General features: G+C 45.5%; 1 protein-coding gene across 6 annotated transcripts in view; it reads left to right on the forward strand.

The window, feature by feature from the left end:
- Positions 1-15,676, forward strand: part of ART1 (ADP-ribosyltransferase 1) — a 140,692-nt gene that overhangs the window by 77,016 nt on the left and 48,000 nt on the right. For 5 of the 6 annotated variants that reach the window (XM_069640328.1, XM_069640330.1, XM_069640332.1 and 2 more), the window contains exons 2-3: positions 5,612-5,689; positions 13,079-13,820. In XM_069640328.1, the coding sequence (XP_069496429.1) occupies positions 5,627-5,689; positions 13,079-13,820 (805 nt within the window). In that variant the 5' untranslated portion in view covers positions 5,612-5,626. The remainder of the gene's footprint in view (positions 1-5,611; positions 5,690-13,078; positions 13,821-15,676) is intronic. The other variant, XM_069640333.1, reaches the window with a different exon arrangement.

Raw genomic sequence — 15,676 nt, forward strand, 5'->3', positions numbered from 1 at the left:
TCCAAACTTACCTGCCCTCTGCTGTGCAGTATGTCATCGTGGCACTTCACCTTGCCCCGCAGGTGGGCCTACCCAAATGTACCTCGCAACTGGTTCTCCTCTCTCCGCAAGCGACCTAGGAGGGTTTGTAAGCTGGGAGATCCACTGCCTAGCAGACAGAGCCCTCTACCAGAGAATCTGGAACATTGCCTCCCTGAAACCCCTCATCGAGATCAGTACCACTGCACTCCTGACAGAAGGCAGAACATTTTTTATCGGTTTTGGTCTCTTTTACCTAAAACATTTGCTCACATTTATTTGACCTTTTTTTGGTCTAAAATGCAGAGGGAGACCCCCGCAAACCCCTGCCCCACTTCCCCTCAACCTAATCCTATACCCTTAGCCCCCCATATATATATTTAATTCAATTTGACCGAAAAAAAGGTCAAAGAAATTCGGTCAAATGTTTAAGGTCAAATGTTTTTAGGTCAATTATGCTAATACCTTATTATCTGGTGAATCATTGCTGAGGGGCAGTATGTACTCCAGAAGGACGAAGGAATGGGGTTTGAAGACAAAGAGTTGAAAAAAGGGTTTCTGTCATGCAGCCTGGTGCCTGATAAGTAAGTACTGGGAAGAGGAAGAGGGTTGTGGAGGTAATGTATCCCTGCCACCCATGACCTCCAACCTCGGCTAACATCATTCCTTATGTAGATTTGTAAACTATTCTCTACCTTCAACTATCAAACTCTGGTTCTGATTTTAAGGCATGTTTTACTAATGACATAATATGTTGCGGACAGAGCATGCAATTCCGCCCTTCTGAGCTAGGTTCCGTTTTGGGTTGTGAATAGGCCCAATCCTGCCCTGGGCAGTAGCCATTGTTTATATGGAAGCATGGGGGTATTGGCCAATCAGCTGAGCATCGCAGTGATCGATACATGAATCTATCTAAGAGTCTCCACCGTACAGGAGATTGGGCAGATTAAGGATATACTAAACACTCTCTAAAGCAGGTATCCAGCCAGGACTGTGGGTTCTAGATGTGCCCATACTTAGACCAACAAAGCAATCGCCCCAACACTGGAAATCTATGAAATGCGTGCCACCCAGGATAGTCTCTATGGAGAAGAGATTTGGGGAAGTAGCCAAATAAAAACCCTGACCATCTTAGAGAATACATTTCTTTAACAAACATTGGACCTTCCCCTCTTCTACACCTAATCTGATGATATATTTATATGGAGGCTGGCGATCAATCCGGCTCAGAACCATATAAAACCTGTCATCTATTGGCTGGCATTACGATCCAACAGTCACCTAGGCCCATATATAAAGACGATGTAATGGAGCTTTTAAAATAGGAAGGCTGTGTGCGTTTAGGGTGGTTCAACCATGCCAGAAAAGGCTTCTGGCAACTAAAACAGCCTAATGTTGGGACTTGAGATTGGGCAGACCCTTAAACGTGGCGGTAACAACGTTACAGCCGCATTTCAGGGCTACCACCCAACTCGTGATACAGCCCTTAGAGTTAAAGACAGGTTTGCCTTGCATTTCTTGAATCTCTTTGTGGATATTAATTTTGGCAGAATGTTGGCCACAGACTACCTGACAGTAAAAGGTCACAGTGGCTATGAGGCTTACTTCAAATATCGAACCATAGCATGAGGATTTTGCATATCAAGCTTCGATTTGGAATACCGCATGAGCAACTATGCTATTTGCCACTTGCACAGACCGCTGCAGAAAGAAGACATGGGATGGGGCGAGGTTGGCTGCCAAATTTTTAAAAGCAGCACTGCAGAATGAACACTGAAAAGAAGAACATATGATCCCCATGCAATCCCAGACTGTGTTCACCCGCCCCCAAATCTCACTACCCTTTATACATTCTCCAGTACATTCTCAATGCAACAAATAGAAGATTTCATGAGAGAAGATTTCAGTCTTCCCAATCAACACAATAGCTGACTCTGGAGTCGGGCAAACGTAGACACTCAATGTCAGTTACAAGTCTACATGAGATAAACCACACAGATGTGCACCTGGAATACGATTAAGCCTTAATACTCCTTAATACTTCCTTAATAGCATTTGTTTGACGTCACGTTATCAGCATGCTCTCATAGATTTTTGCCAGTGCAAGCATGTCTTTAAATATTTTTTGCTGGTGCAGCAGATTACAAATGTACAAGTAAATGTGTTACTAGGTCCCAAGCTACCTTTCTCCATTCTACCTCCGGAGACACAGTTCTTTCCAAATGGATTCTTTCTTCTGCCGTTCTGAGCCTAAAGCTAGTATTGAGTCCTAATTTTTCTAAAATGAACATACTCTTTACATTTCTTTGTTTTTTCCGAATGAGTTACTATTTGAGTTAGGCCACTGTGGATGTTAACCAATACCTTTAGCATATTTCTAACATAGATATTTAAAGAGGAGGTTTTATTACAAACAAACTAATTATTCTTAATATCTGAGAAAAGCGACCGGGATCTAGAATTTTTGGCAACAGGAACAGTTTTCTCTACAACTCCATAACTATGTTGTAAATAGGCTGAAGATAGGAAAGATTGCATCAATATGATTGGTATCCAACAATTGACACCATACAGTCTTATTCCCATTACTTTGAATATGTAAAACTTTTGAGGAGGACCGAAATACTTGGGTGTGTTTACCCTGTCAGCAAAGGAGATATCTGTATTTGAAATTTAAATTTAATTTACTTCCATCGCTGGAAATTCTAGGCTCTATGTTAGTTATACGGACAGATGCTAGAGTTTGTAGAGGGTGCAAACAAGATTCAAAAGTTGAGATGTTAAAAGACCTTGTGATTCATTGCCCCGCTTTCAATACTGTTCGTTTTCAATATTTAAAGGATGTCGTGTACATGAATTTTGAAGGGGCGGGTGAAAGCTTATGGAATAGTCTTTTTACATGGTAATAATGTGTCATTCATTTTAAAATTATGCAGCTTTCTAATGACATTTTTGCACAATCTGAATGAAATTCCTTACATTGTTTTATTATTTTTTCACACTTCTAATACTGTTGTTTATTGTAAAGAATTGTGAAAGGTTTTCATTGTAAAACCAAATACCAATACACAATAAAAATATCATATACTCTTACATTTCCATTACTTGCAATTATTTCCCCATCAACATTCTTTAAGTAAACATTTACAGTTTACCATGGCCAGCGCTTTAGACCTATGCAGGCAAAACCAAAAGGAGATAGCTGGAAGGTTTTAAATCAATTATAACCACTGGCACAGCTCTGGGCAATCCTCCAGACCATCGTTCTTCACCTTCCAAACCATTGCGCCCTGAGGCCTGATTGCATGTGCCGCGATATATAAGAATTTAAATAAATAAATTACAGAAAGGGGAAAGACCATATGCAAATCAGGCTTGATCCCATCCCAAAAGGGCCAGTGCAGCCCGAACTGCTAGGCTGCATCCCTTCTGCACGAGACCATAAGCATCCCCAGACAGGTTTCAGCCTCATTGGGCCTCATCAGTGAGGAGTAGCTTGGGTCACTAGGCCCAGCAGGCGAGAAACGTTCTACATGAACAATAACGAGTGGAGTACTCCCAAAACAGAGTGTTGTATACAGTGGTAGATAGTGATTATCTAGCAATGAACTCGGTGGAAACATGGGCATCACCGACTGACACTATGTTAAATGCATTGTTTCAATGATACATATTAATGTGTCATTATTTGTATGCATATTTTTGCTCTTGACAGCAAATCTGCTGCAGAGGAATCAGCGGTGGTTCTTGACATTTCAGTGTTTGTGGATTTGGTGCATGACCTAGACTCCCTTTATTCTTTATTTATTTATCGGTGTTTTGCAAGGTGCAAGCTGTAAGTGCAGTCGCTCTGTAGCATCCCAAGTGGAGGGGCAAAAGGGGGGGCTGTGGGAGCAAGGGGAGAAGGAAAAGGTGCCTAATCATTCAGAGCTTTGGAACATTCCAGATCAGCCATGTGCAGATGACAGGGGGGAGAGAGGGTGAATTGCAGTACAAGTCATAAAAGGTGTTGAGGAAGGCACAAACAAGCCACAGGGATACCAGGGGAGGAACTCAGGAGGGTCCTATATTCAAGAGAGTACAATACAGACTTAAGTGCAGGTCATGACATGTGCCAAGGATTGGCCAAAAGAGAAGTATACATACCCCATGGAATAAGGGCCAAGGGAGGAATATACATGCATGGGGGTATATGGAACGGAAGGAGCTATATACAAACTCCCAACGGAACAAGGCAGGACCGCAGGACCATACATACACATGGAGATAAGAAGCAAGGGGTGTGTCTACAAACACATCAGAGAGAACAAGGAGCAAGGAAATAAGATACCTGCACCAGGGGACAAAGGAATGAGGGATATACAAACTCCCAAAGGAACAAGGAGCAAGGGAGGAATGTACAAGCACAGGGGGATAGGAAGCAAGGGGTGTGTCTACAAACACATCAGAGAGAACAAGGAGCAAGGAAATAAGATACCTGCACCAGGGGACAAAGGAATGAGGGATATACAAACTCCCAAAGGAACAAGGAGCAAGGGAGGAATGTACAAGCACAGGGGATAAGAAGCAAGGAATGGGTATACAAACACGGGAATGAGGAACAAGGGAGGAATATACATACACAAAGCAACATGGAGCAAGGGAGGAATATATATACACAAAGCAACATGGAGCAAGGGAGGAATATACATACACAGGGGGATGGGGAGCCAAGGCTATACAAACTCCCAAAGGAACAAGGAGCACAGGAAGAAGGGGAAGAAAGCATGCAGAACATACAAACTCCCAAAGGAGCAAGGGAGGAATATACAAACGCAGACTAGGAGAAAGGAATTGGCATACATATGCAAGGGCATAAGGAACATGGAAGGAATATACATACACATACACAGAGGAATTACGAGCAATCGAGGCATACACGTGTTAATGTTAATGTTAAAGGATATTTGAACCGTGCACTATCACCACCGGAGTGGTCCCCTGGTGCTCTGGCGGCTCTGAAAAGGGAGGGGTGGGGTGGGGTGTGAGTTAGTGGGAATAAGCTGGAAAAGTACAAGAGAGCGGTGATGTGCTGTTGGCGGCCTCGGCCCGGAAGTCCGTTGGGTGGGTTTGGGGTGTTTTACGGTCAGTATCCCCTGTGTGCTGTTGTGCGGGTCTATGTGTGGTTTGTTTGCTGTTGCAGTGTAATGAAGTTTATGTGGATTGTTGTGTTGTAGGTTTGTGGTTGTGTTTGGTTAGAGTTTGAGAGGTGTATGCAGTGGGGTGAAATTGTTAGTTCACATGCAGAAGGGAAGATGCTATCCCTGGAACCTATTCTTTTAATTTTAATCATGAAGTACTGCTGCAGATATTCCTATTTCTACAAATGCTTGTGTAGCAATTGCAAAGACCTCAACAAGCCCCAAGTATTGTTGTCATTGAATTTGTATGTATGATTTTGCAAGCACAGCATCAGTGCTAATGAAATATCTGGTTTCGTATGCATTCTGTTTAATGCAGTTTTATTGATGTTTCCAACAGAAGGTATTCATTAATAAAAATGACGGACAACTCCATTGGGACGACTTTGAACCCAATATTGTCTTTGTTTCAGAAGCCAACGCTAACGATGGGGTCTTGGAAGGTGGTATTTTCTCTGGTTTCTCTTGTGACCTGGATGGAGACTTCACAGGTAACCTGCAGTGGGGCTGAGTTTAGAAAATTGTTCATTTGTCATTCAGTCTCACATCCTAAGGCTTATGGGATTCAGGACATGTCACATCTTCAAAAGGAAGTTGGCAGAGTGCCCTCATACATGTATGTGGGTTTCTCATATGTATTGTAGTATAGAACCTGACTGAGAATTTTTACAAAGGATGTTTTTTTGTACTTGAGATTTGTATGTCTTCTTTGTTTAACACCCAATAGTCCAGATGGACTGAACACACCACCACATGCTTTTAACTGAGCAAGAGACCTACCACACCATGCAGTTCATCTCTTAAGCATATATTCTTCATTCATTTCCCTCAACCAAAGTATATGACCCCTCAACCAAAATATATGACCCCCCAACCAAAGTATATGACCCCTCAACAAAAGTATATGACCCCTCAACCAATGTATATGACCCCCAACTAAAGTATATGATCCGTCAACCAAAGTATATGACCCCCCAACCAAAGTATATGACCCCTCAAAAAAAGTATATGACCCCTCAACCAAAGTATATGACCCCTCAACCAAAGTATATGACCCCCAACCAAAGTATATGACCCCCTCAACCAAAGTATATGACCCCTCAACCAAAATATATAACCCCTCAACCAATGTATATGACCCCCAACCAAAGTATATGATCCCTCAACCAAAGTATATGACCCCCCCAACCAAAGTATATGACCCCTCAACAAAAGTATATGACCCCTTAACCAAAGGATATGACCAGTGGGGTGACGGCCCTTCCAGCCTTACTGAATTAAGCCTAGTTCTGACACAAGAGCTTTATAAAAGAACTGAAAACTTGAACAACCATCCTTTGGATCACAAGGAATACCACAAACAGTCACACAGCAAGACAAAGTCATATGTATGCCTAAAATCAAGGTCATACCATTGGCTACAATACCAGAATGTATTTTGCTGGGCGAGATCAATGAACATAGATAGCAGAGGCAATGGGAGCCAAATTCAGAAGTCTTAGCTGGAAGCAATATGTTGGTAGCCATGTAGCTATCCTGACCTGGGCAGATAGCAAAAGGGATGCATGAAAGATTTAAATCACCAGAAAAATTGCAGAGGCGCCCTAGGAGAAGCCTCTCATGCCAAGGGAAGCAGTGCATAGTGTAAGGGTGTCAGAGAAGGATGCTGACACAAGGGTGGCATTTTGGTTAGTAGACACCTGTGTTTATCAAAAGGAAGAACCCCTCACTATCCCTATCTTCTAAGAGGTGGTTCCCTGTCTGAAACTAATACAAACGGATCTGTCAGATTGTCTGTTGAAATCAAACTCCACCGTCTTGTGTCAGAACCTACTTCTATCCCTAACACTACAGCTAAAGAATAAGCCATAAACCAACAGAAAGTGCCTTCCTCTGGAGAATGACTCAGTTTCCTGGTATTTGGCTGGTATTTCCAGAAATGTTCTTTGGCAAAAAGATGCCAGGAGGAATGACTACCTTCCCCTGGCTTGTGGTTCCAACAAACCTTTGCACCAGACAACGTTCAAAACCAGGAGAATGACTCCCTTCTCCTGGTATTGGTTCACACACTCCAATTTAGTTCAGACCAAAGCCAGGGTGACTCCCTTCCCCTGGCATCACTTGATAAATGGGCTTTCAGTTTCTTCAACTTTCAGGACCAGGTGAATTACTCCCTTCTCCTTGTATTGGTCCGCACACAGAAATATAATTTGCAACAAAGCCAGGAGGAATGACTCCCTTCCCCTAGCATCTCTTGGGTGTATCAAAAGAGCTTCCAGTCTCTTCAACAGGAGATGACTCCTTTCCAGAGGTGGTATGAGAGTTATTTTCTGTATCTCTCATTTTTATATTTCTTTTGTCCCCCTTTTCGTGGAATTAGCAAAGTCCCAAATCCTTCTCAGGGTCTTAAAGGACTTTTCCTTGCTACTGCGATGAGGATGCTTTCCGCAAATGCTTAGTATACTAATGTCGGGGTCCCAGACTCTTCTCTGGTGGTCAGTGGGTTTATTGCCTCCACTGCGATGAGGAAGTTCTGAACAACCAATCAGTGGGACCGGGAGGTGAAAGCCGTCCCACTGTTTCAAAGACCTGCTTCTAAGGCCCCTATCTGCTCCCTGTCCACTACCAGAATGCTACTTGGGGTCTTCTCCATTCCCGAGCACCTTAACTCCAATGATGCTGCCACCTCACCCCTCTAAGAAATCTGGACTGCCTTGACATTGTCACCTCCTTAACTATGGGTTAGTTCCCTCCTTTCTGGACTCCTCCTACCACCTTTGTCTTTCACTGCTCTGTCTGCTTGTTTCTCCCATGCTGTCATTCTGATTCACATTGCTTCTCAAAACCCTTTGCTAGCATCTGAACCCAATTGGAAAGTCAAATTTTGCTGTTTTTGCTTCTGGTTTTGAAAGTCAAATTTTGCTGTTTTGATTCTGATTTGCAGTCAAATTTTGCTGTTTTTGCTTCTGGTTTTGAAAGCCAAATTTTGCTGTTTTTGCTTGTGGTTTGAAAGTCAAATGTTGCTGTTTTTGCTTCTGGTTTTGAAAGTCAAATTTTGCTGTTTTTGCTCCTGGTTTTGAAAATCATATTTTACTGTCCATTGCTAACTTCTCTGTACTTTGCTTGTAAACTGTTGCTTCTATTTAACTTGCCGGCCCAGTGACTTCACCGCTCTCTTGTGTTCCACATCTACCTGCCCTACCACCCCTGTTTCTCCCTCCTTTCCTCGCTACCACTCCCATAGCACTTTCTGTTTCTCCTATCTTTTCCAACTGCTTCTCCTTTGACTAGCCTTCCGTTCTCACTATGTCTGGTAGGAAGAGGTTCAAAAAGGATAGCTTGGCCTCCAAGCCTGGTCTTCCTATCACTGCCACCTACTCCAACGCTTCCGCCAGACAGACCCTCACGACATCCTCTTTGTTGTTCCTTTGCCAGATCTATGGACTCTTCATATGATCTCTGTGCTCTGTCCTGTCTCTTCCTCTACCATTAATGGTGGCACTCGCTGGGAAGTTCTCATGGCTTCCTTCGACTCCTCTAAAGTCATCATTAATGTCTACCTTAATGGCACCATCATGGTCCAAGGCCCTCAGACCAATCTCCTCCTCTTTGATAAGTGCTTCCCTCGCCTCATCAATTTCCTTTCATCTCCTGCTGTCCCCTTCTCTCCCCCTTGGCTACCTTCCCCCCTCTCTCCTCCTCCTCGGCCCCACCTAGTGCTCCTTGTCCTCAGCAGGGCATACCTCTGATCTGCACCCCTCCCCAGAAGGTCTTAAAGGCTGGTAACCTTCTTCATTTTGCCACTCTCAACTCTCGCTCTGCTGTCAAACACTCCTCTGACATCTGTCAACTGCTTGAAGAACTTGACCTCAATGTCCCTGGTCTTACGGTGACAAGTTTTGACACTCGCCTTCTGGATGGCTACAAGATCCTCTCCGCACCCAGATCCTCCCAGTCTGATGGGGGTGTAGCCCTGATCTTTCCTGAGTGGATTCCTGCCTCTATCATTCCCACTCAGACCTACTCCTCTTTTCAATGCCTTGTCTGCAGGCTCTTTCTCTCTCCCAGCCATTCTCTTACCATGGCTACTATCTACCAGCCTCCTGGACAGATCACCTCATTTCTCTCTGAGTGGGCAGACCTCTCTTCCTCCCTCCTGGCCTCTACCGCTCAACTCCTCCTCCTTGGCGACCTCAATATCCATCTTGACTCTCCTTGTTCCTCCTCTTTTTTTTCTGTGACCTCTGCGACTCCCTCTCCATTTCTATCCTCCTCTCTGGCCCGACACACTCTGCAGGGCACACACTTGATGTCTTGATCTCCTCTGACCTCCCCCTCTCCATCCCTCTGACCACTCCACTCTCCTGGGGCGATCATTCCCTCCTCTCCTCTCATCTCTCCCTCTGATCCGCCAGGCCAAGCATACCCCAACACTGCTATCTACCTTCTCGGACATCCGGCCAATGAAGTCTGTGTCAGTTGAGGCTTTTGCCACCACCTTCTCAGCTGTCCTCCCCCTCCACCTCTGGCTGACTCACATCCTGACACAGCCCTGTCACTGCACTACTCTTCTATTTCTGATACTCTTGATGCTCTTGCCCCTGTCATGAGGATCCGTTTGAAGTCCAAAGCCAAGTGCAATGCCTGGTATGACTCTGACCTATTTACAGTTAAATGTAAGTGCAGGGCGGCTGAGAGGAAATGGAGGGCTTCTTGTTCATCCTCTGACAAACTGGCCTGTCACCTGCTCCAAAGGCAATACCGACTCTCTGTCCTCACCAAGAGGAGAGCTCACATTCAAGCCTGTGTTCCTGTGGCTTCTAACAACTAGGCTGAACTCTTTAAAATCTGCAAGGAGTTGGCCAACCCTACTGCAGTCTCTACCCCTCCTGTTGCCTCCCAGGAGCCTTCCCCTCCCCTCTGAAGCACTCCCGTGTGCATCCTCTTCTCAAGAAACCCACAACTGATCCTTCTTGTCTGGCTTATCACCCAATTCCATTACTCCTTTTCTGGGCAAACACCTGGAAAAGCTGTCCATCTCTCAGCTTAACCTTCATTCTTATTCCGTTGGCTGTTTCCATGACCAACGGTCTGGCTTTAGAGCTGCCAGAAGCACAGAAACTGCTCTCCTGAACATCTGTGAATATCTGCTCTCCAACCTTGACTTTAACATTCCCTTTGTCCACATCCTACTCGATCTCTCCTCTGCTTTCAACACGGTCAACCATACCATCATCCTCAACCATCTTGGTGACAACCTGGTTATCACCGATCAGGCGGTGACCTGGCTGACCTCTTTCCTCTTTGATCAACCCTCCCAGGACCAACTTGGGTCCTTCCTTTCATTTATCTCCCTTTCTACCTGTGGTGTTCCAAAGGGGTCTAACCTCACACCCTGGCTTTTCAACCAATACCTGGCAACTTCGCTCACTGCATAGCCATTTTCTGCTCCAATTTCCAGTGCTATGCTGACGACACTCAACTCATTTTCAAGATTCCCTCGGCCACCTCCTCTCCTTCTATCATCTCTGATTGCCTAACTGCCATTCAAGATTGGTGTGGTGCCAATAGTCTTTGCCTGAATGCCAGCAAGACAGAGATCCTCCTCATCGGCTCACCCTCACCCTCCTTTCTCTGGCCAGCCTCCCTTGGCCCTACTCCTACCCCCACCTGCAAGACTAAGAACCGCAGGGTCATCTTTGACTTCACACTTTCCTTTTCTACCCACATCTCGGATGTCTCTAAAAAGTCAAACTTCCTACTGCACCTCCTCAGAGGTACTCCGCCTTTCCTCTCCTTCCACCAAAAGCTCACTGTCTCCCAAGCCCCGGTTCTCTCTAGGTTGGACTACTGTAACAGCCTCTTTCTAAATCTACCTGCCTCTACTCTCCGAAACTTCCAACTAATACAAACAAGGACTGCAACACTTGTCCTTGGCCTCACGCCCTGGGATCGTATCTCTCCAGCCCTGAAATCTCTCCATTGGCTCTCAGTGAATGCAAGGATTAAATTCAAAACCCTCTGCATTGTCCACAAGGCTTTCTGAGGCCTGAGTCCAATATACCTTCAGCTTTCCCTCCGCAAATACCTCCCCTCTCGAGCTCGTCACTTCTCTACCTCAAACTTCCTTAGGCTCAGTAGTTTTTTTTCAAAGAAACGAGTTGGGGTAGATCACTGTCTTCGGCTGGGGCCTCCGTCTGGAACAGCCACCCTGCGACTCTGACACTTGAGTAGAACCATCTCCGGTTACGGAAGCACTTTAAGACCTTCCTCTTTGCTTCTGCCTTCTCCCTCTCCTCTCCCCTGCTGATCTGTTCTCCCTCGGCACCGTGCACCTGGCCTACCCTGTGTCTTCCAGGCCCAAGGTACCTGCTCACCCTCCCATCCTCCCACACTGCCTCCAGGCCACCCTTTGCACTGTGGTCTGTATCTGTACCGGTGTCCGGTCATTTGGTCGAAAATAAATGGTCGAATGACCATTTGATCGAATCAAAATGGTCGGAAAAAAAAGGTCGAATTTATTTATTTATGTATTTATTTATTTTTTTTTAGTTTGGTTGCTTAAAAAATATTTTTTAATAAAGAAAAAGGGGGCTGGGGGGGAACCCCCCCATAAATTAAAAAAAAACAAAAAAAATGCGACCTTTTTTTTTTTCGACCATTTTACATCGATCAAATGGTCATTCGACCATTTATTTTCGACCAAATGACTGGTAACCATCTGTACCCACACAGCCCCCCCTTTTTCCCTTCCTGCACTTACCAGACATACCCTGTTTGCTGCCTTAAACTCTGCACTTGCTGGCTGCACTACCACTGTTTGTTGCCTTTATTATTTATTTTTTAACTTTTTTTTTCCTTTGCTCTGCACTTTCCACTTCTGCCCCCCCTCCATGCACTTTTCCCCTTTCCCTCTCCCATGCACTTGCGCATTATCAATGTCTCTGAGCCTAGTAAGATCATTGTTTTTGTTCTCTCTTGTTCACCTCCCTTGCAGTGTTGCGCTCTGAAACACCTGTGTACGAGCATGATACAAATAAAATATCAATTCAATACAACTCTGATGCTTGGTTCACTTGAGTCACGGTCCCAGACACTTCTCTGGTGGTCAGTGGGCGTGTTGCCTACACTGCGATGAGGACATGTTCCTCTGATACTCGGTTCACTTGCGTCAAGGTTCCAGACCCGTATGTGGTGGTCAGTGCACTTGTTGCCTCCACTGAAATGAGAATTCCCTCAGCAGCTCACCGGCGTCCTCTGCTCTTCGGCACCCCCAGGTAGCTGGCAGGATTTGAACCTCCTGCTCTGGATGGTTTCCACACATGCTGCCTCTCCTGGGTTGGATTGACCAAATCTTCAGTCCTTCTTCTCTTCTTATACATTGTTGCCAGTCCGACCCTGGCAGATTGTCAAAGTCCTTCGTTGATCTTCATAGGTTAATCTTCATGCATCCTTGGGGCCACCTCGTACCAGTACTAGCACAATCAGTAATCTTTATGTCTTCTGTGCTCTTCCTCATCATGGTGCTTTCTGTTTTGGCTGTTTGTCCTACATTACAGAAATATATGGGTCTATTCTCAAGGAAGTGGTTTGGAACAGAGGGGGGTTAGAGAAGGTTGGGGTGTGTTGTTGGCCAACGAGCTGTACACTAGGTGATCTTTTCTTATCCCCAGAGGGAGAGTCCCTCCCCATGAAGTCCTACTGCATAACCACCCACAGGGTTACTATTGGGTAGCAGCCGCACCTCTCTAGACTCATAGGAAAGGGCTCCCCTTTGGGGAGAAGTGACAATACCAGGTGAATCGTCACAATAGGCAACAGTCTCAGATGCTATCACCTTATGGTACACCTCCAATAACATGCTTTGTTATATTCTTCAGGTGCGGTGTGTCCATGTTAGCCGACGAGATGTCTTCACCTCGCGGGAGTCCACCCTTGACATGGCGCTCAGCTCCTACGACGATCAGTATAAGGGCTGCGGAAGGGACATGGAGGCTGAGATCCCCAAGTTGTTCCAGACAGAATATAAAACAAACAGAGACTTTGCCTCTGCCTGGGATATAGCAAAGTCTGAATGGGAGGAGAGGAAACAATTTGCCAGGATGCCACCTGGCTTCAAAGAGGAATATGCCATCGCCATTCTGGCGTACACCATCGACGGCCCGCTGCATAGAATTTTTAATACGGCTGTAAGAGAAGCTGGTCAGTCCCGGGAATACTACCTGAGAACATTTAAATTTAAAGCTCTGCACTATTACCTGACCAACGCCCTCCGCCTGCTGGACGAACAGGATGCCCAAAAGTGCCATATAGTGTATAGAGGAATAAAGGGTGTTCGGTTTAAATCCGTGGGACAGAAACCCATCCGCTTTGGCCAATTTACGTCTTCATCCTCAAACAGCGAGAACGCCCAGCAGTTTGGACAGGACACACTCTTCAGCATTGAGACCTGCTACGGGGTCAGCATCAAGAACTTCTCCTTCTTCCCCGGAGAAGACGAGGTACTGATCCCACCTTTCGAAAAGTTCAAAGTCACCAATTTCACCAAAGGTCCTGAGCGGAACATTATCAGTCTGCAATCCATGGAAAAGTCCAGTGTTTACAACTGTGAGTATGTTAAAGGTGAGTTGAACCCTCATTTTGTGGCTGCTTCTGATCGTGGGTCAATCCGACCATTGTTGCTAAAGTGAAGCACAAATGAGCCAAGTCGACAAACAACTTGTGAAGCCCAAGTCAGGCATACAGTTTGATTGCATGTACATATAAGCAATGCATGATTCTGGCAAGAAACTAGATGTGTAAATTACATATAAAAAAATGAGTGGTAGTGTGTATTGTATGGCAAAGGTCGGTATCAAGTGGTGGCTAAGGGTAGGCATTGCAAAAGATGGCATATACGCATGGAGGGTCTTATTCATTATGACACAACTCTGACTTACTCCTGTCTTAAACCTGGACGTGGATATACTATGAAAAACTGACTTACTCCTGAATTACTGCAAGTAAGATAGGAGTAAGTCAGGAATGTGTTAGAGATACTCATAGGTCCTCATTACGAGGTTGGAGGTAGCCATGGTGCTACTAGCACCATGGCTGCCTCCAAACCAGGCTCCATTACCGGGTTCCTGCAATGGGGACTTACCGGTCATTCCGACATAGGAGGACCAGGTAAGTCCTCCTTGCAGGAGCCATTCCCCATTCCCATTTGAGCCCCCATAGGGCTCAATGGGAATGGGGAGGGAGGTAACAACGGGCACATTACATGTATCCCATTGTTACCTCCCTCTTCCCCTCGTGGGACCCGGAAAAGACGTCTGGTTTTACCAGACATCTGATCCGGGTCCCGCAACGGGAACCTCGTAATCAGCCCTGACGGAATGAAGGGGGCCGGGCCCATACTGCCCCCTTCATTCCGTCAGAGCCAGGGTCGCAATGAGGCCCATAGTCACTACTTGGTGAATGAAATAGTTCTCCCCTGGGTTCAGACAGGAGGAAATTAGAGTTATTCATAGTTACTTCTTAGTGAATCAAAAAGTGCCCTCCTAGTTTAAGGCAGGAGTAAGTCAGACTTACTCATAGTTACTTCTTGGTGAATCGAATCGCACTCTCCTGCTTTAAGACTGGAGTAAGTCAGAATTACTCATACCAATCGTGACCAAAAAGAGTATTTCTAATTCACAGAAGGGAAGCACACTAGGGGCCTCATTACGAATCAGGCGTTAAGGGGTTAACGCCTGATTCCGAGGTCCCTTTGCGCCATGGTGAGTTTAACGCCTGCTTTTTGCAGGCGTTAAAATCCATGGCGCTAAGGGACCATGGTGCTAATTACGCCACCGTAATTTACGGTGGCGTAATTAGCGCCTTCCCCACTCCCATTATGCCCTATGGGGCAAAAATGGGAATGGGGAAGGGTAAAATGGGAAATGGGGATTTACCGCCCCACTCACCTTGGAATGGGGCGGTAAATCCGCCATCCACCATGGTGTAAACATAGTTTACACCATGGTGGTAAGGGTACGACCCAGGCGGTAACTTACTGCCTGGGTCGTAATGAGGCCCCAGTACTCCAAGGGTGAGATACTCATTTTGGCATCTAGTGCAGCTGTGGAATTGTACTGGGGTAAAGATGTGTAAAGTAACATGGAGTTGTTTACCCTTTTCCCTAAAAGATGACAACTACTCCCATTCCTTTTGGTGTGCCCGCCAGTCCATAGTTCAGGGACAAACAATAGTTTGAAACTTAGGGTGAGGGCGGATGCCGGGGCACAGGGCCTACTGTGCCCGCCCAAGTTAGGGCATATTGAAATACACATCTAGTGATGAAACCAAACTACTTTTTGAGGGTGTATATTGACATCTTCAGAGTATTCAAAGGATAATAATAGTGCTGTGTGCTTGGGTAGGGATTTTGGGGGTCTTGGGTGAGGTGGTGGGGTGTTTGAAGGGTAACCCCCTATTACAAAATAAATTAAAAATCT

Source organism: Ambystoma mexicanum, chromosome 7q (assembly GCF_040938575.1).
Source record: "Ambystoma mexicanum isolate Mex_15411 chromosome 7q, UKY_AmexF1_1, whole genome shotgun sequence".
Lineage (NCBI taxonomy): Eukaryota > Metazoa > Chordata > Amphibia > Caudata > Ambystomatidae > Ambystoma > Ambystoma mexicanum.